Source organism: Panthera onca, chromosome C1, assembly GCF_046562875.1.
Source record: "Panthera onca isolate mPanOnc1 chromosome C1, mPanOnc1 haplotype 2, whole genome shotgun sequence".
In the NCBI taxonomy this organism is placed as follows: domain Eukaryota; kingdom Metazoa; phylum Chordata; class Mammalia; order Carnivora; family Felidae; genus Panthera; species Panthera onca.
The window spans coordinates 39,617,465-39,645,346 of NC_138346.1; the positions used below are offsets into that span (position 1 = coordinate 39,617,465).

General features: G+C 38.0%; 1 protein-coding gene across 2 annotated transcripts in view; it reads left to right on the top strand.

The window, feature by feature from the left end:
* DNAH7 (dynein axonemal heavy chain 7) overlaps positions 1-27,882 on the top strand; it is a 264,880-nt gene that overhangs the window by 100,726 nt on the left and 136,272 nt on the right. For both annotated transcript variants that reach the window (XM_078451065.2, XM_078451063.2), the window contains exons 25-35: positions 1,365-1,533; positions 3,998-4,100; positions 4,218-4,345; positions 9,579-9,791; positions 11,682-11,780; positions 16,959-17,207; positions 19,777-19,926; positions 22,579-22,761; positions 23,086-23,262; positions 25,708-25,839; positions 27,616-27,840. In XM_078451065.2, coding sequence (XP_078307191.2) covers positions 1,365-1,533; positions 3,998-4,100; positions 4,218-4,345; positions 9,579-9,791; positions 11,682-11,780; positions 16,959-17,207; positions 19,777-19,926; positions 22,579-22,761; positions 23,086-23,262; positions 25,708-25,839; positions 27,616-27,840 — 1,828 coding nt within the window. The remainder of the gene's footprint in view (positions 1-1,364; positions 1,534-3,997; positions 4,101-4,217; positions 4,346-9,578; positions 9,792-11,681; positions 11,781-16,958; positions 17,208-19,776; positions 19,927-22,578; positions 22,762-23,085; positions 23,263-25,707; positions 25,840-27,615; positions 27,841-27,882) is intronic.

Below are 27,882 nucleotides of genomic sequence, written 5' to 3' on the forward strand. Positions count from 1 at the left end.
GGGTGGCTAAGTCCGTTAAGCGTCTGACTTGGACTTAGGTCATGATCTCACAGTTTGTGAGTTCGGGAACCATGCTGGCTGGGTTCTGTGCTGACAGCTCAGAGCCTGGAGCCTGCTTCACATTCTGTGTCTGCCTCTCTCTCTGCTCCTCCCCTGTTCATGCTCGTGCTTTCTCTCTCTCTCTCCCTCCCTCTCTCTCTCTCTCTCTCTCTCTCTCTCTCTCAAATATAAACATTAAAAAAAAAGTTCAATGACTATATTTTTTATTGCTAGAGTTCAAGTTGTCTCTTTTATGAAATTGGCTTTTTTCCCCCTCACAATTTTCTTATGTCTATTGCTTTTTATTAAAATCTAATCGAATAAACCACCAGGATGCCAAAGAGTACCATGTACGCAGTAATCCTCCCACACCTTTGTCCATCTGCCACTGCAAGTCTGACTCTTAGATCCCTCTCTCTCTAGTTTTAATCGTGAGCTCCTTTTTTAGTAAGGGTCATTTCCCCATGCAGTCTTACATTTCCTCAGCTGTGGAGGTGTCCATGGGGAGCAGTTTCACATTTACCTCTGAAAAGGGCTCTAGGGTTTTCTTTGGTCCAGAACAAAATTTCAAGGTTAATTTCTTAGTTTGGGTTCACATGCCCATGAATAATGGATATTGGGACCATACCCCTATGAATGATGTAGGCTTTTGATTGGGTGCTACATGAAGTATAAGCTTCCTAACTCCTCTGTAGTTGATTCTTTGTCTTTTTTGAGTAGGCTGCTAAAATAACTTTACTTCCTCTTTAGAGAGAAGTCAGTTTTTCAAGGCTTCTAAGTTTATATAGGTAAATCTATTTCAGCTCTTCACCTTGCTCAGTTCTAAGAATTTTTCTATTCCGTGTGGTAGTAAATACACTTGTGTTTGTATGCAGATCCCAAAACAATATGCACCTCTTAGTTTAAGCACCTAATTACTGACAGCATTGCATTTCCTCTTCTTTGGTGATTTCCTTTCCGTTCTTTCAAAAATGGCTATGTATTTCCAAAGTTAGTATTTTTTTCTATGTAGCATTTCCAAATTCTTGTAATTAGGGGCATTGGATGGTTTACGGCCTCAGCTGAATTCTCCATATTGACCAGAGTCAGCATTGAATTTCAAAAGTGTGTTTGTTCTGACTTTGTCATATATAATCAGCTATTCACAAATTAAATATGATAACAGATAAAGTAATGCACAGAGATTTTCCGAGATTCATGGGAAGGAAGAAATTATTTAAGAGGAAGGAGAAAATTTGGCTGTCAGTTTAAACTTTTCCTCTGTTCATAATAGATATTTAAGAATAACATTATTCTACAAAGATTGCTTATTGCTTCTATTTCAGGACCTTGTTTGGAGCTCTTCACCTGCACCTTGGAGGAGCACCTGAAGGGCCAGCTGGCACAGGAAAGACCGAAACTACCAAAGATTTAGCAAAAGCAGTGGCCAAACAGTGTGTCGTTTTCAACTGCTCTGATGGGTTGGATTATCTAGCTTTAGGGAAATTCTTTAAGGTTTGAATTGACTCATTTCTTTACAAAACGATGACTTCTCAGAGAGGAAGTTCATTTATAATGAAAGATAATTTAATGCAAGTATAGGACTTATTTGTATTTTAAGTAAAATTAAAACACTATTTTCATTCTCAAGAGGAGTAGGGTTATTTCAAAAGCTTACCCGAGAAGGAACTGTCTCTCAGCCCCCAGCCCCTGCTGTGATGGGTCAATATTACTAATAGGAATGAGTGGTGTCCCTTCAGTATACTGGGGCAGCTAAAAATGTGAGAACAAATACATCACGTAAAGACTGTGGGGAATCTCTTCTTTAACCTATAGCTCTTATTATTAACAAGTCATGATTTAGTAATTTACTTTCATAGATACTCTCTAGTTAATCTTTTTGTGTGAAGTTAAAATCCACTTTTTATTCTTATTCTGAGTCAGATTCCCACTCCTAGGAGTCTGTAAGATTACAAAAGGGGGAAGTTAAAAATATAACATCCTTGTCTAAAAACCCATGACATCTGGGGCGCCTGGGTGGCTCAATCAGTTAAGCATCCGACTTTGGATCAGGTCATGATCTCAAGGTTTGTGAGTTTGAGCCCCACGTCCAGCTCTGTGTTGACAGCTCAGAGCCTGGAGCCTGCTTCAGATTCTGTGTCTCTGTCTCTCTGCCCCTCCCCTGCTCATTCTCTCTCTCTCTCTCTCTCTCTCTCAAAAATAAATAAACATTAAAAAAAATTAAACCTATGAATATCTGGTCTTTTTAGCATTTTATTGCTACAGCCTATTATTCCTTAAAATGTTAGTTGGTACAGTTGACCACAGAATTATCCATTTGGGATTATGGGCTCTGTTTATGTGTATGTTTCTGTAAAGATTCTGTAATTCTTACTTTTAAATATTCTGTAATTATTTTCCAAATTTTTTTCAGAAAAGTTAACATTAAAAATGCACATACACAAATTCACAAAAAAAGAATATACAAATCCTACCCTATACAATAAACTGTTCTGGCTGAAATACAACCTAGTCATTTTATAACTATGGAATATAGTTATATTCCATATATGGAATGGAATATATGGAATGGAATATAATGGATATGGAATATAAAAAGTGTCTGCCTTTGTGATGCTGAAACAATTAGAAGAAGATTTTAAAAGTCAAAATTATAATAAGTCTCAAAAAAACATTCGGATGATCCCTTATCACATTAATCATACTCTGTAATGACACACAATCTTACTGTAATGATTATTTATGAAAGAGATAGTAAATCTTAAAGAGTCTGTGTGTAGTGTAGTTTGAACAGCTATTATATTCCTAAATGTTTAAAGGAAAGTCTGGTATGTACTACTCAGTTTTTGAATGTATATAATGATATTCTTCATTCTTTGCTATAGATTCATATACTTTTGATATTAAAGTTGCTTATTGATAAGTATGTGTTGGTTACATACTTTGTGTTAGGAACATGCTGAATAATGGGGGTACAGAATGAGACAGACATGGGTCTTACTATTAAGAACCTCACAATCCTTATAATTGATTGAATATGTAACTTCAAAAGCATTTTTTGTTCTCTGTGATTTCTAATTCTTTTATGATATGCAGAGATCAAAGTCATAGCCTTCTCTAATGAAAATGTACTAATCTTCGAAATTCATGGAGTTCACGTTTAATCCAGTGTGATTCAGTAGTGGAACTGTGTATAAATCCAAGGTCAGGCACTATTAGCTGTGTGGCCTTTTATTAATTACTTAATATCTTGTATGATATAGTCTTAGTTTCTTTACATAAAAGACATGCATCATGCCTGGCATCTACCAGGTACTTAATGAAACACATATACATACACATACAATCTACAGGAAATGCATTCAATAAATGTCAAATTAATTTTTTTTAAGTAAATTTGAATTTGGACTGAGCTACTCAAGCTTGGTTTTCCAGTTTCCTTTAATGACCAAAGGACACATATTTGTGAGGTAGTTTTGAGTTAGAAGTGCAAACTAGGGCCTGAGACTGTTAGTTGACTGTTAAGGTCCTTAGACCACAAAGTAGTCTCATTAGCAAAGAAGTCATCTTATTTAGAGAATTATTGCAATCTAGAAAATGAGAAAATAAAATCTAGAAAATAAAAAATTGCATGTAGAAAAAGCAAGCAAAATCAACTTGTATAAAAAAAAAGTAAGAAAGGCTTTGAGATTTCAGGTATACATCTAAATGCCAAAAGATATACAGAAAATAAAAAGCAATAGACCAATTGGACAATTTTCCAACTGATCAAACTCCTTATTCATGGAGAATAATGAATTTCTAATAAAAAATAATATGCTGTCTTTAAAGATAAAGGTGAATAAGGAATTTCCTTGCTAGGATATTAAATCCTTGAAAACATCAGGTGAAAATGCAACATTTCAATGCAACATTCAATCAGATATAATTGAAAAATTTCATTACTCTTTTCTCCCAGGGACTGTTATCTTGTGGCGCCTGGGCTTGCTTTGATGAATTTAACAGAATTGATTTGGAAGTACTGTCTGTGGTTGCTCAACAAATTCTTACTATCCAAAGAGGTAATGGACTAGTTTGTCTCTGCATTATGTGAAAACAGAAATATGAGAGGCAGTGCATGGCACAAATCGTATTTATATGTGGAATTGCTAATGCATTTCATTCTTGATGACCCACAGGTATTAATGCAGGTACTGATATACTGGTGTTTGAAGGAACCGAGTTAAAACTCAACCCCACGTGTGCTGTCTTTATAACAATGAACCCTGGATATGCAGGGCGATCAGAACTGCCAGATAATCTGAAGGTACAGAAGGGGCAATTATATCATCTATTTCCTTTCTGTAGTTTATAAAGTTAATATGTAAAAAAGAAAGAACATGTCATCTTTGAATTTTATGCAAAACATTTGCTTTTGGATGTTATAGAACACTCTTTTAGAAAATAATTTGTAAAGCTTTGAGTGCCCTTAGAAAATAAATATGCAAACCCAGTGCAGTTTCCAAATTTGTGTTTAAAAAATAATGATAATTGGGGCTCCTGGCTGTGGCTCAGTCAGTAGAGCATTCAACTCTTGATCTCAGGGTTGTGAGTTCAAGCCCCACGTTGGGCATGGAGCCTGCTAAAAAAAATAATGATAATTACAGAAAATTAGAAAATACAGGAAATGCTGAAAAAGATACCCATCCTATTCTTTACTATATTATATCCCACAATTTTAAATGCCTTTTAAGATGCTCATTTTAAATGGTGGAATCAGGCAATTGTGTATGCTCAGTTTTTTTTCCAGGTTAACATTATAGCATGAGCATTTTCCTGTCTGTATAAACGTAATTCAAAACAGCAAATAATTTTACTGCATTGTGCCTTACTGTTATTTAGGTTGCTTTTAGTTTTCCTTTGTTATAAATAATAATGCAATGGCAATTTTTACTTAAGGCTTTTCTCTATTTTAAAATATTTCCTTAAGTATGGCCATAGGACCAAGTGCTGTGTTGCTGAATCGCCTTCCAACAGAGGCTGAAATAATTCACAGCTCACATCAACTCTCAGTTCTCATTTATACCCAACATTATTTTTTTTTTCTTGGTAAAATGAGCAAAACACTTTGCTAATTCAATCTAGAATCTTCACTTAAAAAACAAAAAGTTGATTGTGAGAGAAATATGGCATTTCCCCATATCTTAGGCATTTTATATCCTTTTCTGATAAACTGCATCTGCGGCTAGTGCATAAAGAACAATGTTGAAGGATAATGCAATGGTAATTGTGGATCTAAAACCGAGTCCCCTGGAGCTTGCTTCACTATTTACTATTCACTATTCACATATTTAGATGGACTTCTTAGACTAGGTGAGGAATTTTTCTCTTCCACCAAAAAGACTTGATTCAACCAATTGCTACCCAGTATTTGGTATTTGTATTCCATGCACTTTTATATGTTAGATGTTTTAGTACTTTGCCTTAGTGAAGGATGGTATGATTAAAAAATAAAAACTGGTAAATCTTCTTTTATCTAAGAAGCATTTTGCAACTTTTCATTGTGGTTTACATTTGGAAAGCTCTTTTTGTAGCAGTGCTTTTATTTGCTGTTTTTCTTAAGTAGGATCAACGTGATTACATAGTATTTGTAAAGGCAGAAATGTGTGAATAGCTCATCATAAAAAGCTGGGACGGTTATTAGCTGAGTGTGTCAATGCCCTTGTAACCTGTAATGCAGGTTGTCTCATGGTTTCATGTGCTGTGCGTGTTGAAATGGTGTCAAAATTATCCACCTGTGGTTCTGTGGGTGATGTATTATTTTCCTTCTACTTTAGACCAAAAGTTGCTCTTAAATTCTGGTAGCTTTGTTGTTCTTCCCACTGTGCAGTCTCCTTAGTTAGAAGTGCTACAGGACGTCTGTTTGCAAGTATACATGGAAACACCTAACAATTTTGAAGAAAATGCCTTAGTCTGAAAAGAAAGAAATCTGTCTTCCTTGAAACAAAAACAAAAGGCTTACTGAGGCCCAGAGGCCTGGAGAATGTCTTCAAAGTCATCCTTGAAGCTTCCCTCTTCTTCACCCAGTGGTTCAGCTGGTCCCCGATAATGGGAATCCTATTTTACAAAAGCCTTATAGTTCTTGCTGCACCCGCTTAGTCTCATCACCACGCCTTGTTTCTGTCCCTCTTCAGTCTCCTCTTGTGTGTCTTAGTGCAGCAACCCACTTGTCACCAATCTCTTCCTCACTAAAATTCACTCTAATGAATTCCCCGTTAAAAGTCTACCAGTGTCATCAGAAGAAATCTGATCCTATAACTTCCAGAGTTAAGCTACTGGGCTTTTTGTTTTTGTTTTGCCTGCAGAAAAACAGTTCAAAGTTCTTGGCCTGATCTACAAGAACCTTGGAATTAGGACCCAGCTTCCCCTGTGCTGCCATCTCCCTACGCCCATGTGCATCATGCAGAAAGAGTCCCCTTTTGACATCCTGTACCCCTAGATAAGATCTGCATAGTAGGTCGATTCCTTAAGCACATTTCTACGTTAGAGAAGCTATAGTTAATATTAAAACTATTCTAATCCACTCAACATGACATTTCAGAATAGTCGAATGCTAGAAGCCATGGTAAAACAGGCATATTCCAGATCTTCTAATATCACAAAGCCAATAACCTGATACATAGCTTTCCAGAAAGATAATGGTCGTGTTGACTATATGTATCAGAATTCATTCAAGCCTGGGTATGAAACTTGGAACTATACTCTTACATTCAAGAAAGTATGTCATTGGGTAAGCCAGAATCTAACTGAAAAATTTTTAAGAGCACTAAATTGCCTTTAAACTTATTGCTGTTACTAACAAATTATTTCTGACACATTTCAGATCAAACCATATCATATCAGTATTTCTCACACACTGTTTGAGAACCATTGAATTAGAATATCCACCCCCATAACAGTTTAGTCCTAAAAATATTTTGAGCAGGATGCTTTCCTCTGTGATATATAAAAAGCAAAGTTAAGTCTTTGGTGAAGGATTCCTATTGGATGGAACATCATGATAACCCCTCAAAACTTCTTTACCACACTCTGTTTTTTGTTCTCTTGGCTACTGATCTGTCTGTTGCATAGTGTTCCATGGCCATATTGCTAGTAGGGCTGAAAGAATGTGAATAGGAATTTGTGAAATACCTGAGGTTGTCAGAGGGAAGCCTACAACACACAGACCTGAATGTTCACCTTAAACTACTAGCAGTTTATACTATTGTGGAAAGACCACACCACCCTAACCTAGCCATGGACCCACTGACTGATTTGTTCATTGATTCATTGATTCATTCATTCTTTTACTTGAGGAAAAAAAAAGCGGTTGAGAAACTACCCTTTTAAAGAGGTACTCTCTATGGCACGTGGGTGTCTTAGTCGGTTAAGTGTCCGATTTCGGCTCAGGTCATGATCTCACAGTTTGTGGGTTCAAGCCCTGCATCGGGCTCTGTGCTGATGGCTCAGAGCCTGGAGCCTACTTCAGATTCTGTGTCTCCCTCTCTATGTCCCTCCCCCACTCATGCCCTGTCTCTCTCTCAAAAAGAAATAAACATTAAAAAAATTTGAAGAGGTACTATGTATATAGTAATTCTCTTGCATTCTTTGTTTCTCAAATATGCAGTGCTTTAGAGCACTTGTTTAAGCTTCTGTGTTCCAAGTTATTTGCTCAAGCTATGTATTTTTAACATTTTATTCTTTCTTTAATGGTAACCTTACTGATAAAATAGGTGTACTAAGGTCTCTAGCTAGTAATTAACACTTTGGAAGGATCTTGTTTGATGCAAATCTTTTATTCTCAACCTGGAACAGTCTATAGGATCACTTAAGCGAGATGTCTAATTTTCTATCTGCCTGTGTTTCAGGTAATTCAATGAATGTCCGGAAGATACTTACCAACTATCTGAATAAAAATTGCCATTTTTCTAGGGGCACCTGGCTGGCTCAATCAGTACAGCATGCAACTCTCAGTCTCAGGGTTGTGAGTTCAAGACCCACACTGGGCATGGAGCCTACTTAAAAAAAATTGCCACTTTTCTAGAATATTATTTTTTTTTTCTCTTTAGTACACAAAGGTTCCTGTCTAAATGTACGAGGTATTGAAGTAGGACTTGACACGTAATAACATTCTAAAGTTAAATTTTCTTTTATTTTTTAATTTCTTTTTAATCTTTATTTTTGAGGGAGAGAGAGAGACAGAGCATGAGCAGGGTAGGGGCAGAGAGGGAGGGAGACTCAGAATCCAAAGCAGGCTCCAGGCTCTGAGCTGTCTGCCCAGAGCCCGATGCAGGGCTCAAACCCACGAGCTATGAGATCATGACCTAAGCCAAGGTCAGATGCTTAACTGACTGAGCCACCCAGGTGCCCTGTGAAGTTAAATTTTCTTATTTATTCTTTTAAGATCTGCTGAGCTTTCTCTTTAGTTAGCATCATGTAACATTTATCTATCCCACAACAGTTAAAATATCATGAGAAAAAAATATCTTGGAGCACCTAGGTGGCTCAGTTGGTTAAGAGTACGATTCTTGCTGTTAGCTCAGGTCATGATCTCACAGTTGTGAGATCAAGCCCCACATCAGTGTGGAGGCTGCTTGGGATTCTCTCTCTCTCTCTCTCTCTCTCTCTCTCTCTCTCTCTCTCTCTCTCTTTATCTCTTTATCTCTCAAAAATCAATCAATAAAAATATCTTTACAATTTGGAAAACTGATTTATTTCTATTATTAATTATCTGTGACTTCCAGTTTTCATTTCTTTATGCTTGATGAAAGACTGACATGCTTACTATAGACACAAAAAAGTTAAAAATATCTCAAAATACCTTATTTATCTAACATAGCCTTGTTATTAGGAGTAATCTGATTAGCCCACTGCACATAATTAATTAGATTCCTAGAGAACCTCACTTACAGCCCAGGTCTCCCCAAACCAGGCACTTTTTCACCAGCCCAGAAGAAAAGCCCAGCTTTTGGACATCCCAGCAGAATTGGATACTTTTTCCCTATAATCTGTCACTTGCCAAGAAGAATCAATCTAAGTACCATAAGAATTCATAAGTGTTCTTAAATCATGATTTAAGGAAAAATACTTATACAGAAGTTAATGATATGTATTATAACAATGACAAGAAACCCATTTTTATTTTATTTTTTAAAAGTGTTTATTGATTTATTTTGAGAGAGGGAGAGAGAGAGAATGTGAGCAGTGGCGGGGCAGACAGAGAGGGAGAGAGAGAATGCCAAGCCAGCTCCGCACTATCAGCACAGAGCCCTACCTGGGGCTTGATCATACCAGCCCGTGAGATCATGACCTGATTCAAAATCAGGAGTTAGACTCTTAACCAACTGAGCTACCCAGGCACCACTAGAAACCCATTTTTAAAATTAAGTGTTCTTATCTATATGATCTGGACACTGTAATTTAATATTATTGAGGAAGAGCTATAAGGTCATAAGGAAATGCCCAGTAAGTTATCTTTATGATGCTCTTCTTTAAAAAACACCTATTCTGCACTCCTACAGGCTCTCTTTCGGACAGTAGCAATGATGGTGCCTGATTATGCCATGATTGCTGAAATAGTCCTGTACTCCTGTGGGTTCGTCACAGCTCGTCCACTGTCAGTGAAAATCGTGGCCACCTACCGCTTGTGTTCAGAGCAGTTGTCCTCACAACATCACTATGACTATGGCATGAGAGCTGTGAAGTCTGTGCTTACGGCCGCTGGGAATCTAAAGGTAGAGGAGTCAAGTTATTTCTTACTCATAAATTTTGTTGGTAAATTTCAGGGCCATCTGTCTTTACAGAGTTCCAATACTGGCTGGTTTCACCAACTGAAAAAAATTCAGTTGTACTAAAAAATAGTTGATTGTCTGCACATGTGAAAAAGGAAATTTTTAGGGTTTGTAAAAACTTAAATGTAATTCCTAGTGATTTGATTTGAGTTCAGTTCCATAATTTTTAAAAAAAAAAATTAATGTTTATTTATTTTTGAGAGAGAGGGAGAGACAGAGTGCCAGCTGGGGAGGGGCAGAGAGAGGGGGAGACACAGAAGCCAAAGCAGGCTCCAGGTTCTGAACTGTCAGCACAGAGCCCAACGTGGGGCTTGAACCCACGAACTGTGAGATCATGACCTGAGCTGAAGTCGGACCCTTCACCAACTGAGCCACCCAGGTGCCCCTCCATAATTTTGAATGTATGAAGTTAAGTACTACCAAGGAATAAAATTCCTTGTTGCTGAGAATATTTTGAAGGCTTTCAGTCTATATGAACATATATAGCCTTAAAAGAAATAATGTATAATTAATAAATATATACAAATGTGGCTGAACATTATCAATTAATGTAATTCCATAATTACAATCTATTGTAGACCAGCAGTTATAGATTTACAGCATAACATTTGAATTTTAAAATGGTATGAATCATAACTATATAGATGGAGAAATACAAATATCTTAAGGCTTGTGTAACCTTTCATTGAAAGTATTTTGTGGAGCCATGAACTATTAATGTGCATTATTTCTTTATGAAACAAAGCAAGGTAGGCTATACTTAATAGCAAAATGCAAAATGTGACCTTGGAGTTTATAAAATGTTCATGTTCATGTGTTGTAGAAGATAAAGATTTTAAAATATATTCTACATGATTAAGAACAATGGCATGCATTTTTATCTTCTGTAATAATGTTACTGAGAATTCTGATATATGGTGGTGATATTCTATTTCACATTAGCCTAGCATAACTTCAAGTCGTTGTCTTTTTGCAATAAGCAAACGCAACTAGAAGCAACAATTTATATTAACCTGGCATGTCAGAATTATTCTGTGGTCGGATAATGGAAAAGATAATGCATTGTCCTAGTGTATGTTATCACTGACATCTTGACTGTGGAATTGAGCTATTAAGTTATGCTGCAAATGAATCCTGCAAATGAATCCTATCATTCTTTGTCAAAAGCTAATTTAGAGTGGTTGAAAGTGTTGGCTTGAATATCTTGAAGTTTGTTTTTATTATGTCAAGAAACAATTTAAACATTTGCTTTAAAATAATAGCTTCTCAAATCACACAATAGACTTTTGACACTTCACAATTTATGTGTGGTTACATTGATCTGAAGACAAAGTCCATATGCGCAGAATTAGCTTTGGCACTGGGTGCTCTGAGCTTGACAGCTGGGCATCACTGACTGTAAGGTTACAAAGCCAGTTCAGTTGGGACGTGGAATTTATTAGGCATAAAGGTTCTAGAGGAAAGGAAGAGTGTTCTGGAAAATTAAATCCATGATGGTAGGAGAAACTTTGGAGTGAGATGTTGAAGAAAGTGTTGGAAGTTGGGGGAAATAATTCTCAGTTTCCATGTTTGTGAACGATGCTAACCTTATTATGGGCATGAGCAACAGGTTTGGAGTTCAACCAGGCTTTTAGTAAACTTTGGGTCTATCACAGGTGTTTTGGAATTTTTTCAGACTCTAAAATTAATAACAATCCAATGAAATGAAAATAAGTGAGAACAGTTTTACATGGATTTAAATTGTCTTTAGGGTCTGTGTGTGTATGTGTGTGTGAAAATGTAGAGGTTACATTTAGAAGATGGAGAGATCACCTTGAGTATATTTTCTTTTAGCTGAAATATCCAAATGAAAATGAAGAAATTTTGCTGCTTAGATCTATTATTGATGTAAATCTGCCAAAATTTTTGTCCCACGATTTACCACTCTTTGAGGTAAGAACATTTATTATTTTGCTATATCAGAATTTTTAAAATTGTGTATTTATCAAGTGTCCAACTTTGCAATTTCCTAGGAGAAACGTCTATAGATAATAATGACACAGCACAGAAAAACATAGATCATCCCATGTTGTACTTGAAGTGTGTTTAACTAGCTCTGTTACTTTATATGACTTTCAACAAGTTGGGATTTTTAAATAGTACTTTTTAACTGCATAATGTAATAAACCCACAAAAGTTGCAAAGTATGTTTGCTTATAAATTACATTAGAATGTAGGCTCCATGAAGGAGAATAATTGGTCTAACACACCACTGAATCCTTTGCACAGAAAAGGTACGTGGTCAATGTTTGTTAAATTAATAATTGAAGATGGGCGCCTGGGTGGCTCTATCGGTTAAGTGTCTGACTTTTGGTTTCGGCTCAGGTCATGATCTCACAGTTTGATGAGTTTGAGGCCCCCCCGTCGGGCTCTGTGCTGACAGTGTCGAGCCCATTTGGTATTCTCTCTGCCTCCCCCTCTCTCTTTGCTCCTTCTCTGCTTGCTGTGTCTCTGTCTTTTCCAAAATAAACAAAAAAACTTAAAAAACTTAATAATTGAAGACATTTTTAAAGAAGCTTAATTTCTTTAAAAGAGTATAATGGCTTTTATGAAATTGATTTTTCAGGATAATTTAAAGAAAGAACTAAGTTTAAGAAGCTTGTTATATTTTTAAGATTAGACTATTACTAATCGAGAAGAAGTATTAGAATAATGGTTAAGGTTTTCACGTTTCATTTGATGTCATTCTTTTCCTTTTCCCTGTCTCAGATAGAAGGAATCAGGGGCCTGTCTCCCAACAGATGTTAGATGGTGCACTAATTTGCGCTGCCTTGAAGTTCAAGCAGTTATCTTCCAGTGTGTAAAGACGGCAGGGGTATGACAGGGAGGGGGGAGAAGGCCACTGTCTCTGTAGTGTGGCCCAGTGTCTTCAGCTTTCCCTAGGGACCATGTTTCACCAAGTTGAAAGGATCTTTTCATAGCACTGAGAGCTGGCAGTGCAAATATATAAGGAATAGGTTCAAATTTTCTTCCTCATGTTTTCCCTCAGTGTCTTTGGCACTAGTATACTGAATAAATTTTCCAAGAGTAAAAACTACATATTTTTATAATTGTTTTAATGTTTATTTTTGAAAGACAGGGCGCATGCATGCACATGCGCGCGAGGGGGAGGGGCAGAGCGAGAAGGGGAGGGAGGATCTGAAGAAGTGGGCTCTGCACTGACAGCATGGAGCCCTATGTGGGGCTTGAAACCACAAACCGTGAGATCATGACCTGGCCCAAAGTCGGACACTTAACCAACGGACTACCCAGGTGCCTCGAAACACTGCGTTTTATAACGTGGAAATCTGCCTCACCAGATGTATTCTCAAGCAGTTGTGTATTCACTCCGTGAACATTATTGAGCAATATCTCAAAAATGGAGCATAACTGTCACTTTTTTTTTTCTAATGTTTATTTATTTTTGAGACAGACACAGAGCATGAGCAGGGGAGGGGCAGAGAGAGAGGGAGACACAGAATCCGAAGCAGGCTCCGGGCTCTGAGCTGTCGGCACAGAGCCCCATGCAGGGTTCGAACTCGTCAACTGCGAGATCATGATCTGAGCCAAAGTCGGACAGTCAACCGACTGAGCCACCCAGGCATCCCGCATAACTGTCACTTTAAATTCGGACAATGACAATTCCTTGTTGCGAGACTATCCCGTGCACTGTAGGATGTTTGGCATCCTTGCCCCCCACCCTCACCCCAGTTTTTAGAGACCTTTTTTGTTGTGACGACCAGCACAACTCCACATATTTCCAACTCACATCCTGAAAGGAGAGTGAGGACAACTGGTCTTGGTTGAGAACCACTGGATACCAAATATGTTCTGGGGTTTCAAGGTCAACCATAAGCAATTTGAACAATCTGAGAAGATTGTTTATTTATTTATCAAACACTGTGGACTTACCGTGGATCAGACACAAGGGCTTTGCTAATAGTAACTTAATGCTCACAATGACCCAGTAGGTAGGGCAGGTGCTGTCATTATCCCTGTTTTACAGATCATTTAACTGAGGCAAAGATAATTAACTTTTATTTATGGCTAGTACATGAGCGAGCGGGATTTTCAACCATGCGGTCAGGCTGTGGAGTGCTCTTGACCACTGTGCTACGATGCTTTTTTCTCCCCTTTATCCCAAGGAAACATACTGCTTTGATAAACTAAGATCAGTTTCTCTATAACAGCATTTGAAGGATTAAATATAGGGGCAATTAAGTTCATAGTTCATAAATTCTAAAGTGTAGTTCAAACATGAAGCACTTCTGAATTTTCACTTTTACTTTCACAGTAAAGAAAATAGTTCTTTTTCTCACATAGGTTGCTATAATACTTACAGCTTTAGCAGTTTATAAAGGTATGCTTCTTAGATCTTGCAATCAACTTTATATATTCATATATTCCTATATACTAAATATGGAATCATAATTCTTTCCAATCATACAGTATATGATCGTATCAGGTTCCCAAAGCTGCCATAACAAAGTACCCCAAACTGTTAAGACAACACAAATGTATTCTCTCAAATGTCTAGAGGATAGAAGTCTGAAATCAAACCTCTAGAAAAGACTCCTTTGCCTCTTCTTAGCTTCTGGTGGCTATTGGCAACCCTCGATGTTCCTTGGAGTGGGTTGGCATCGCTCCAATCTCGGCCTCCACCTTTACATGGCCTCCCCTGGGTGTATTTGTATTTGAATCTCCGTCTCCTTTCTGCTACAAAGATACCAGTTATTGGATTTAGGGCCCAGTATAACCTCATCTTAATTTACCTAATTATATCTGCAAAGATCCCATTTCCAAATGAGGTTACATTTTGTGGTTTTTGCATGGGCATGAATTTTTGAGAGAGACTAAGCTGATTACAATACTAACCACCACAATGATTAAAATACCTTTGAACTAAGTTTTGTATGTGATATTGAGATATGGATTAAAGGCATCCTATCTTTATCTTTTCTCCATCAAATTGTCTTTGTTCAGAATGAGATGTTCAAATGTATGTGGGTCTCTTTGTGGACTCCCTGATCTGTTCCACTGATATATTTGTCTATCATTATAGTAATATGACACTGCATAATCAGCCTTGAAATCAGATAATATTCATCTAACATTTTAACTTAAAAGTATCGTAAAACTGTAAAATTTCTAAAAGAAAACAGGAGAAATATTTTGTGACTCTGGGGTAGGCAAAAATTTCTTAAACACAGCACCAAAAGCGTAGTGCATAAAACAATAAATTGATAACATATACACATCAAAATTTTGAAAGTTTGCTTTTTGAAAGACACTGATAAAAGAACGAAAGACAAGTTGCAGTCTAGGAAAAAATATTTGCCAATTAGATATATGATGAAGGAATTGTATGCAGAATATTTAAAGAATGGTTAAAACTTGCCATTAAGAAGATAAACCTATTAGGGGTGCTTGGGTGGCTCAGTTGGTTAAGTGTCTGACTTTGGTTCAGGTCATGATCTCACAGCGTGTGGGTTCGAGCCCCACATCGGGCTCTGTGCTGACAGCACAGAGCCTGGAGCCTGCTTCACATTCTGTGTCTCCCTCTCTCTCTGTTTTCTCTCTGCTTTTCTGCTTTCCCATGCTGTCTGTCTCTGTCTCTGTCTTTCAAAAGTGATTAGATGTTTAAAAAAAAAAAAAAGGAAAAGAAACCAATTAAAAATAGAAGATTTGAACAGGTACGTCACTAAAGAACATCCACATAAAGGAAATAAGCACAGACAAAAAATGATAGTCATCAGGAAGTGCAAACTGAAGCCACAGTAAGATACTGCGACACATCTATGAGTGGGGCTAAAATTAAAAGGACTGGCCATACCAGGGTGTCTTGGGTGACTCTGAGGGTTAAGCATCTGACTCTTGGTTACAGCTCAGGTCGTGATCTCACAGTTGGTGAGCCCCACATGGTGCTCTGAGCTGCCTGCCAGGGCGGAGCCCGCTTAGGATTCAGTCTCCTCTCTCTCTCTGCCCCTCCCCCACTCTCATGCACACGCTTCCTCGGGCTCTCGCTCTCTCTGAAAAATAAATACATAAACACTAAAAAAAGTTGAAAAGACACACTATACCAAATACTAAAAGTATTTGGGTAAATTTAAATAATACAACCACCTTGGAAAGCTGACACTTTCTTAAAATATTAAAATCATAACCACATTACCCAAGTATTCCACTACTCAGTATTCACCCAAGAGAAGTGAAGGCATTTGTCCATACAAAGACTTGCATATAGGGGCGCCTGGGTGGCTCAGTCAGTTAAGCGTCCGACTTCGGCTCAGGTCACGATCTCTGGGTCTGGGAGTTCGAGCCCCGCGTCAGGCTCTGTGCTGACCGCTCAGAGCCTGGAGCCTGTTTCAGATTATGTGTCTCCCTCTCTCTCTGACCCTCCCCTGTTCATCCTCTGTCTCTCTCTGTCTCAAAAAGAAATAAACGTTAGAAAAAAATTAAAAAAAAAAAAAAAAAGACTTGCATGTAAATGTTCATAGAAGTTCTGTTTTTAATAGCCCTAAACTGGAAACAATGAAAGTGTCCATCAACAGGGGTATGGATTTAGAAACCATTATACTTCAATGCAATGTAATACTTCTATGCAGTGAGCTATTAACAGATGCTGTCACATGCACAAATCTCCAAATCTTTATGCTGAATAAAAATCAGAAAAAACAGCATCCATAATGTGTACCTTCATCTGTATTAAATTCTAGGCAATACAAATTAAAAAAAAAATAACAGGAAATTAGTGGTAACTTGGTGACGGAGGTGGGAGGTGACAAGGAGAGAAGGTAAAGAGGATTACAAAAGGTCACAAGGTGACTTTGGGGAGTGATAGATAGGCTGATTGTCTTGATTGAGTTGATGGTTCCACCTATCGAATTGTAACACTTTAAACATTGTTCATTGTATGTTAGTCTTGATACCTCTAAAAAGCTGTTAAAAATACTGTTGAACTATTTAATGGCTCTATTTCCATCAGTATTAAATATGAGGATGGGAGGAATTTCATCATGTGTACATATATGTGTGTGGAGAGAGACAGGGTATTGAATGTATAATATAAATCCCCAAATCATTTGTCATCAGGGAATCACCTCAGATTTGTTTCCTGGTGTGAAATTACCAAAACCAGATTACAACGATTTGCTAACAGCTATCAAAGATAACTGTGAGTCCATGAATTTGCAAATGACCAGATTCTTTTCTGAGAAGATACTTCAAATATATGAGATGATGATTGTGCGTCATGGTTTCATGATTGTTGGAGAACCATTTGGAGGGAAAACCAGTGCATATCGCATCTTAGCAGGAGCACTAAATGACATCTGTGAAAAGGTAGGTGTGGTATTAATGCGTTAATTTATTTATGATCAGCTTTGAGGAAGATAGAATGTATGGTCATTTAAAATGATATCTTAGTGGAGGGGCTTTGGGGTGGCCCAGTCAGCTGGGTATCCAACTCTTGATTTCTGCTCAGGTCATGATCTCACGGTTTGTGGGATTGAGCCCCACATCGCCTCTGCACTGGCAGCAGGGAGCCTGCTTGGGATTCTCTCTCTCTTCTCCTCTCCTGCTTGTGTGCTCTCTCTCTCAAAATAAATAAACATTAAAAAAAAAAAAGATACTTTAATGTAGCCACTTAAAATCGTGGAAAAAATGAGTCAAAGGGAAAATACTACTAGAAAAATAATATGAAGCTATTAAGTTTAGCATATAAAGAATATGCCATAGATTTGGCTGTCAACCTTTTATTTCTTTTCAAAATTTTTTTATTTATGAAGGTAACACGTTTCTTGTAAAAAAAAAAAAGTCTGAAAATCCTTAAAGTTTTCTTTTTATACTTAAAAAAAAATTTTAGAGTGAGAAAGAAAGCATGCATGTGGGGGAGGGGCAGAGGGGAGAGAGAGAGAGAGAGAGAGAGATGGGAAAAGGGGAAGAGAGAGAATCCCAAGCAGGCTCCATGCCGTCAGTGCAGAGCCTGATGTGGGGGTCCATCTCACGACCCTGGGATCACGACCTGAGCTGAAATTAAGAATCAGACATTCAACTGACTGAGCCGCCCAGGCACCCCTCTTTTTATACTTTTAAGAGAGTATTTTTTATTTCCTGGATGGTTAGTTTTGTAATGCAAACTTCTGTGATTAGCTGTTAGTGGTATTAAAGTGAATGTGTGCTGTGTGTTATATAATACTTACATATGTACATAAATGCAGTGAATTCCTATCTTACACATCATGGTTTGGTCTACTTTGAAATGCTCCTTTGAAAGGAATGAGGCTGCTTTTAATTTTCCACCTAATAAAATTTAATTTCCATCTACTTCTTGTATTTTGAAGAGTTTTGTTTCATTCATTTCAACGTTTATAGCCAAATGGGATTTGTGATCATTATATATATATATATTTTTTTAATGTTCATATTTTTGAGTGAAAGCATGTGAGCAGAGGAGGGGCAGAGAGAGGGAGACACGAGTCTGAAGCAGGCTCCAGGCTCTGAGCTGTCAGCACAGAGCCTGACGTGGGGCTCGAACTAACGACTGCAAGTTCATGACCTGTGCAGAAGTTGGACACCGAACCGACTGAGCCACCCAGACGCCCCAATGTGATCGTTAGATCTTTCTCGTGGAGTCTCACTAGCCTGTTGCCTTTGAGACAAAAACCTTGTTTTGGTGATAGCAACTTCCTCTGACAAAGTTGGTAGAGCTTTCCCAAACTTCTGGATTTAGGACGATGCCTTCCTTGTCAGCCCCTTGGTGGGCACAGAGAAGTATGCAAAGCCTCAAAGCTTGTTTTACTGCTTAGTGATCTTCCCACGTCTTTATTCGAGTTTGGTGGTTTGTGTCCCAAGCCCCGAGGGGGTGGGCAGAAGGCAATGTTGGGAAGAGTTGCACATGTTATGTTGCTGTGTATATAAAAAAAGAAATGACTAACGGAGCACAGGGGATTTATAGGGCAGTGAAACTATTCTGTACGATAGTGTAATGATGGACATGTGCCATTGTGTGTTTGGCAGAACTCATAGAATGTATAACACACAAGTGACCCTTAATGTAAACCATGGACTTTAATTAGTAATAAGGTATCAATATCAGTTCATTATTCATAATAATATACCAGCCCAATGCAAGGCTTTAATAATAGGGGAAACTGGGCTTTAATAATAGGGGAAATCTAAAGCTACTCTAAGAAAATAACATCTATTAATTAAAAACATGAAAAGCTTATGCCCCAAGGGCTGTTAACATCTCTTGTATAATTCCCACACGGGCTTCAAGGTTCTGGTCAAAACTGACAATCTGCCAATATTAACTTTTCCATTCTGTGAGAATGGAACATGGTTAGATCTTTTAATTTTCTCTCAGAGAATATTTGGTAGCAGAAGTCAGCAATTACAGCCCAAATTTGGCCCCGAGCCTATTTTTCTAACACCAATGAGCTTAGAATGGTGGTAACACTTTTTAACGTTTGTCTAAAAAAAAAAAAAATTGGAAAGAAAGAAAAGAAACAGAAGAATATGTGAGTGGCTGTTTGTAACCTGAAAGCCTATAATATTGACTGCCTGACCCTTAACAAAAAATTTTGCCAGGTTTCATTGTTGTTTTAGATTTACAGTTCTGTAAGTATTTGGATTTATAGCTAATTTATTACTGAGTATTTTATGAGTTTTTAAAACTATGGTAAACAGTATTTGTAAAAATTTAATTTTTTCAGTTGTTCATTGGCACTGTGTAAATACAACCAGTCTTTATATATGGACTTCATATGCTGGAACTTTGTTAAATGCATTCCTTATTTCTGGGAGTTTCTTTGTAGAGTCTAGGATTTTCTACATATACAGTCCTGCTTTTCTATGAATAGAGACAGTATCCTTCTAAATGGATAATGTATTTTTTTTTTCCTTTAAGGGGCTAATGGAAGAGAACAAGGTTCAAATTACTGTTTTAAATCCCAAGTCTGTCACCATGGGTCAGTTGTATGGACAGTTTGACATAGTGTCTCACGAGTGGTCCGATGGCATCCTCGCTGTCAGTTTTAGGGCATTTGCTTCCTCACCGGTAAGTACTGACACTTCAGCGTGCACACTTCGAAAGACTGTGATAGTCCTTTCTGACAGATGTCTGATGTGTTTTTCAGTTGTTCCAAACAAACACTTATATTTCTAGTTCAAGCTCAAGGTGTTTATTTACAACACGGTCCCAGATCGTCTGGCACTGTTTCTGCCAGCATCAGCAGCACCTACAAAGATGCCAGACGATGCCAGATGCTGGCAAAGATGCCAGATGCTGGCGAGGGCCTTTGCCTGGGTGTGCAGAGAAGAGGGCACAAGAAAGAAGTCAGGGAAAAAGCACTTCTGGGTCTCTTTTTTCAGGCTAAACGACACAGGAAGGAGAACAGCTGAATATCGTGATCCTTTTGCTCCTTCAGGAACGTTCTTCCATTGTCCACTTTTTAGGCTGCTGTCTCTGTCACACCCACTAATTGTTAGGTATATTCCAGTTCGCAGAGAAGAAATTGCAGACTTTTACAAAACAGTGTCTTCAAGTTCCAACACTTTTGCTCTACTTGTTCGGAAGAGAATGGGCTGCTGGAAAGCGTAGGAGGTGAGGGATGAGCCAGCTGTGCTGACTGCTGTGAGTGAGAGCGGGCATTTACCTACTCCTGGCTTATTCTGCTGAGCAGCGGTTGCCCGCTCTTCCAAGAAAGAGTCCACAGACCAGGAAATGTTAACTTGGTTGCCACATGTTAGCAGGCTGTCCACAGAATGTGATCATGTGGGAGAGAGCTTGCTAAGTCTGGTCTTAAAGAAGAAGGGCCTAGGCTAGAGACACTTAATTTATTGAATCTTTTTCAAATAAATATTTCCTTTATTCTGACTACCTTACGTCTTGACTTTGGTGCTCTTTATTCGCTTAAGGACCTGACTAATCATTATTCTTTAATCAGTGTGATAATAGAAAAATGTCATATCTCAACTCTGCTCTTAATGGCTGAAGGAACTTGGGCAATGAGTGACATAAGGATTGGCTTTCATGGGACAGAGATCTTGCCCAGTACCAGGCTTTATTAGTAATTTCAAGGATAAAAGTATTTGTGAGGCAAACAGACACGTTGGGACCATTGATATAACTTCTCAGTTTCTTTCTTTTCACAGTGGATACACTCTGGCCCAGATTAACACATGGCATCTGTAGATAATGTATGCAGTTACATTATTTGTACAGAAATAATTATGAGATCTCTCCCATTGTACATCCAGTTACATAGCACATATTACATTTTCCAGAGAGCTTTGTCCCATAAATAGTCTCAGAGAGGTTAAGGAGCTGACCCAAAGTCTCCTAGCTGGTAAGTAGTAAAGCCAAATGAAAAGCAAGGTCTTTCAGACCGTAGAGCCCAACATCTTGCTGTTACATGGTGGTGTTACCCAAAGTGAAGATTAGCAGGCATGGGAAGCCAACAGTGCAAGGGAAAGTTGCTCTCAAGGTGACTTCTGAGGTACGGGCTCTTCTCAAGGTGACTTCCAGGGTATGGGCTCTTCTCAAGGTGACTTTTGGGGTCTGGGCTCTTCTCAAGGTGACTTTTGGGGTCTGGGCTCTTCTCAAGGTGACTTCCAAGGTATGGGCCCTTCTCAAGGTGACTTCCGGGGTATGGGCTCTTCTCAAGGTGACTTCCGGGGTACGGGCTCTTCTCAAGGTGACTTCTGGGGTCTGGGCTCTTCTCAAGGTGATTTCTGGGGTACGGGCTCTTCTCAAGGTAACTTCCGGGGTACGGGCTCTTCTCAAGGTGACTTCTGGGGTATGGGCTCTTCTCAAGGTGAATTCTGGGGTCTGGGCTCTTCTCAAGGTGACTTCTGGGGTACGGGCTCTTTTCAAGGAGACTTCCGGGGTATGGGCTCTTTCTTGCTTCTTGGCTCAGAGAGTGGGTATGGGGTGGCCTAAGCCCATGACAGGTGTACTGTCTTGTAGATTAAAGCAGTTGTCCACAGGGACTGAGAAGGTGTTAAGATGGATCCAAATCCCTCACCACTTCAACTCAAATCACGTTTGCTGAAAGTGAACCAAGGCAGCATCCGTGTGCCCAAAAAAGCTGATTCGTAAGTTGTGGAAAGTAGAATCAGCTTTTGTACCCTCCAGCAGCTGCCTAGCCACTCCTTAATATTTGTTGAGCTTTTACTGTATTCCAGACAATAAGCAAATATTTTCATATTTATCATTGTGAAACTGAATCTTATACTAATGTCCCATATCGCCATAAAACCATTCGACCCAAGAGGGGTATGAATGTGTGTGAATTCATTCAGCGGAGGGAAGAAAAAACTTGACTTAGCACGTAAAAGTAATTAATCTGTATGAACATAATACCGCATAGAATCAGGTAATTTCAATGAAAATTCTGTTTTCACTGACAATTATATTTTTTTCTATTTGTAATACTTTCCAAAACATGTTACATGTGAGTTCAGAAACGTTGGAAAAGATGGAATCTTGAGAACAGATGTTACATTTCTGTCTTGTCCATGGCACATAAAGGCTTGTTTTGTGACTTTCTCTCTGTACACACATACACACTGTATTCTAAAGACACCTTTACATTTTCATGGTGAAATTAATTTTAGGAGTTACATGTTTAAATTTTGAAGCATTGCACTGTTTCCTTACATTATCACTATTAATTTTTCCCTTGTATTCATCAAATGCATATACCAGACGCCAGATAGGAAATGGTTAATTTTTGATGGGCCAGTAGATGCCGTGTGGATTGAGAATATGAATACGGTGCTGGATGACAACAAAAAGCTCTGTCTGATGAGTGGGGAGATTATTCAAATGTCACCACAAATGAATCTTATTTTTGAACCAATGGATTTGGAAGTTGCTTCTCCCGCCACTGTGAGTCCTCAATGTTGACATCTTATATATTTGAAATGTTATAAATGTGTTTATAAGGAACTTTGACTTTAAATGAAACGTATTACAATTCATTGTAACAGTACTCTAAGAACAGGCATAGCTGTTGACCTACCTTGATCAATTTTAGAGTCAGGGATTTTTTTCCTTTTTGTCTAGAACCATTGGTAAAGTCACACATAAAAATTTAGGTCATGAAGACATAAAATTAAGCTTCTTTTTAGGAATTTTCTGCAGGTTTTAAGAAAGGGATGTACCATGTCATATTTCATTACCTTGATGGTAAACAATTATTCTTTTTTCCAGGTTTCCAGATGTGGTATGATTTACATGGAGCCTCACATGTTAGGCTGGAGACCACTAATGTTGTCTTGGATAAATCTTTTACCTGCTGTGATTAGTATTATTCAGAAAGAATTTATAATAGGCTTATTTGACAGAATGGTCCCAGTGTCTGTTGAATTTATTAGAAAGCATACGAAGGTAAGAGGAACGAGAATTTTAAGACTTAAACAATCAGTGGAAAATCCAAATTAGCCAAATATATTCATTTTAATGTCTGTGGTCAATGTCAACTCTCAGGTATTAAGATAACTTAACTGTTTTAACTAAAAACCTTTTTCTGATTAAAGTAAAAAGATTTTCACTTACATACTTATTCTCCAAAACAAAGTTTAATGTTATTTTTGTTTTTTTTTTTTTTAATTTGTAATGTTTATTTTAGTTTGAGAGAGAGAGAAAGCACGTGAGAGCACACGAGGGAGAGGGGCAGAGAGGGAGGGGGGTACCAAGGATCTGAAGCAGGCTGACAGCAGAGAGCCCGATGCTGGGCTCTAACCCGTGAACCGCGAGATCATGCCCTGAGCCAAAATCAGCAACCTAACATAACCGCCTGAGCCACCCAGGTGCCCCCCAGAAAAATTTTAAAAGAAGCATTTTAAAGTTTGAGAAGATGTGTGGATGCTACTCTCTTACCTCTTAAAAAAAAAAAAAAAGTCTTAAAGGTCCACTTAACCACATCTGGATGAAAATACCTAAAAATGTTATCTCTCATTTCTCAGACTATTATATTCTAGTTTCCATTTTTATAATTTTCTTTGTTTTTTAAAGTTCCTAGAATAAATCTATATTATAACCAGCAAAGGGACCATTTTTAAAAGTAATTCATTTATTAAATCTAAAGAATTAGATAGTGGGTAATGATGGAGGAACACGTTACTGCTCTAGGCCTGCTAAATGAGGAATCCACTATATTTAGCATGAGTGTATCTACTTGTTTAGAGATTACTGTTGTTGACTTGGGCTCTGGAGCAAACATAGGGACACAGGGCTGGTATTTCTCCTACTGTTGGAAATCTAAGAGAAGAAGGCACGAGTTTGGCTCACAGTACAGAAAAGGAAAGCGGAATTTAAAAATCATGCCAGTGGATATTGCCTAAAGAGAAAATGCAGAGAAAAAAAGATACGAGAGCAAAGAATACAATGCCAGACCTGGCTGCAATCTCAGGAAGAGAAGAGGGCATTTTAAGAAGCAGGTAGTCAGTATTATGGGAAACTACCAAGAGGTCAAGGCAGAAAATGTTTGGCACATGGCCTTGGATTTGGCAAGTGAGAAGATCATGGGGTGAAGCATGGCCCAAACATTTTCAGGAAAGAGGCAAGGCTGCTCTGGCAGCTCACTGTGGAACGGGCCGGATCGGTGGGGGGAGGGGGGGACACTGGCACTACAGGGGCGGACACATCTCTTCCAAGGAGTGTGGATGTTACAAAATTTAAAAAAGAGAGAGAGAGAGAGAGAGAGAGAGAGAGAGAGAGAGAGAGAAATCTTGACATTTGTTGAAGATATGAAGTAATCATGTTTCAAAAACAGTTAAACTTGTCGAGTAAGCTACAGGTCCCCCCCCCCTCCATCCCTGGCATTGTCAGACAATGTAGGTATTACAAATAAATGAATTTTCCATGTAATAACTAATCTTTTCAATAGCAAAAGAGAAAAAAAAAACATGCTTTTATTACAAGCTTCTAAAATGTACTATGTACTTTTGTCCTCTCTTAAAGAAATTATGAGTTCCTCTTAGCTGCTATGTAGTAATGAGTGTCTTATTTTTAGCAACAGCCATTTGTATTTTAGGGGGGCATCAGTAGTAGTTAGTCCCATCCTTAGGGAAACTCGGTTGTCATTTCTGCCTGTTTCTACTGGGACAGTGGCTGAAGATGAAGTCAGCTGCTCCTAATCTTCAGTTCCAATTAACTTTCAGAGAGTTAATTCTCACACAGTAACTGTGAAGCAATACCCCTCTAAAGGTTGGAGGAGAGCTCGGAGGCAAGAAGACACATGTTTATGGAGAACTTGCTATGTGATGCCTGGTGCTAGGACCTATGTACACTATTTCATTTATTTTATAAACACTCACGGTGAGACCCCAAAAAGTAAAGTGCATGATGTTTACAGCACTCTGGCTACATGTTGTGCCCTTCAAGACTTGCAAATTTATTTCATAGGAATGAGCTTACTATAAATACTACTGTCAAGATGTATAAAATAAGTTTTGAAGCTCATTAATTAATTTTAAGTAATGAAAATTAATTGCCTTCTCTGAAAGATTTCTTCTAGTGTTTTGACCTACACAATTGGTATGAGAATCAAGGTCATTGATTAACTGAACATGTACAAGTAAACTTTGTGAATTCGAGAATCTGTGCAGGAGAGGCTCAGGACAACACCTCCAGTGTCACTACACTCTAGACTAGGGAATTAATCCGTGCCTCAGTTTTCCTACCTATAGAGCTAGAATTATAATCGTGCCTTTTCATAAGTACTACAGCTATGAGGACAAAGTAAGTTCAATAAATATTAGTTGATGCTATTTTAATTAGTGCCTAATTTAAGTTAATTTGTTCTATAGACTTTTCCCCCTGATTTTTCAGGAATTATCTCCTACTTCAGACACAAACTTAGTCCGATCCTTAATGAATCTAATAGACTGTTTTATCGATGACTTTGCTGATGCAGTCAAAGTGAAAGAGAGAAATGACCGAGAAACGTATTCTTTATTGGAGGTAAGGTCCATTGCCTTTGAATCCTGCTGTAGAAAGGCATCTACTGCTTTCCCCAGTGCTTCCTCATTAATGAACTTCATTTCTCCCCCGGAAATGGGGGCTGGACTGTGGGTGGTAGCTGAACAGCAAGGAAAAAGTCAGGCCCCAAATAGTAGGTCCTTGGAGGAACCTCCTCAACTGGCAGTTCTATGGCCTCATGAGGTTTGGGTGAAACCCACTGATACCCTTAGATCTGCTACTGGAATCTTCAGTCACTTAACCAGCCTCAGAAATGATCAACCCCCAAAATAGCAATGACCATTTGATAAGATTCACCTCCCTCCCCTTCAACCTGCAAATCATAATAACTCTTTGCGTTTTTTCCTTGCTTGTCTTCGCTTTTTCTTTTAAGTTTCTTTATTTTGAGAAAGAGGGAGCACGTGTGAACAAGTGTAGGGACAGAGAGAGAGGGAGAGACAGAGACAGAGAGAGACAGAGAGAGAATCCCAAGCAGGCTCCGTGCTATATAAGCACAGAGCCTAATACGGGGCTGGATCCCAGGAACCATGAGATCACGACCTAAGCCAAAATCAAGAGTCAGATGCTCAACTGACTGAGCCACCCAGGTGCCCCATTTTTCTTGAGATTTAAGCGCTTAAAATATATATATGCATATACAAATCTACATCAGGATTGAGGAAAGGAAGAAAATATGTATAAACATATTTTTAAAATAGGAATAAAATTATCAACAGAACTTGAATATTCCTTAATAAAAAATTATGTACTGCTAATGGTAGCATTTCTAATGTGGTCAATATGTTGCTCTTATTACTTACATTCTATTAAATAAATTAATCTCAATTTAGTTTTAAAGAGTTTCTGGAGAGAAACAACCTGTGAGTAATCTAGGAGCAGGTGCACAGTGTCGAAGTAGAGTCCACAACTTTTATGAACATAGTCAAGATTGTGTTTGTTTTGGCATTATAAAGGGGATTTGAGGAGCTCAGTTGGTTTCAGTGTCTGACTTCAGCTCAGGTCATGATCTCATGGTTCATGAGTTCGAGCCCCACATTGGGCTCTGTGCTGACAGCTCAGAGCCTGGAGCCTGCTTGGGATTCTGTGTCTCCCTCTCTCTCTGCCCCTGTGTTGCTCATGCTCCGTCTCTCAAAAATAAATGTTAAAAAAATTTTTTTAAAAAGAAGCGGATTTGATTTAAAGCAAACTAGTAAGTTTTCTCATTTAGTGGCGGGTCTTGTCATCTACTCTGTTTTCCTGCCTAAGCCTGGTAAGAAGAAAGCTTACAGAATGGCAGTTCTGGTTTATGCATTCGTTGCTCAGATTATTACAACAGGTAAATAAATGAATATAAATTTGTTCTGCTTTTACGAAAACACTATCAAAATTTAAATTTAAAAAGCAGGTTTATTGTGGATTGATTATTCTTTATTAAAATACGCCTTCATAAAAAGTTATCTCAATGTTCTTTTTTAATATCAGGGTCCTGCCACTTACTTAAAATTTCATGTGATTTACCAGACTAATCATTCTGAGGTTTCACAATGCCTAGAATTATACTTTGCATTATATTATCTTTTCTGATAGCAAGATTTTTCTAAAACATGCAATTTGGTTTTTAAAAATCTAATTATTATAAAATCCTGAGATAACTTACTATTATATGTTAGTTTATTCATTTTCTTTCAAAGATATTAATCTGGCTGATCTGATTCAAGCTTCAAGAATACATTAAAGTCCTTTTTTAATGCACTCTATCTTCTCATCTCTCCGATGCAGGGCATTTTTCTATTTTCATTGATCTGGTCCGTCGGAGCGTCTTGTAATGATGATGATAGGTTGAGATTTGATAAGATTCTTCGAGAACTAATGGAAGGCCCAATTTCAGAACTAACTCAAAATAAGTTTAAATTACTGAGCGGTACGGAACAAACGTCTTCAAAAGCACTAACTGTCCCATTTCCTGAAAAAGGAACAATTTATGATTATCAATTTGTCACTGAGGTAAGAACTCTGAAGCAAGATGTACAACATTACAGCACATAA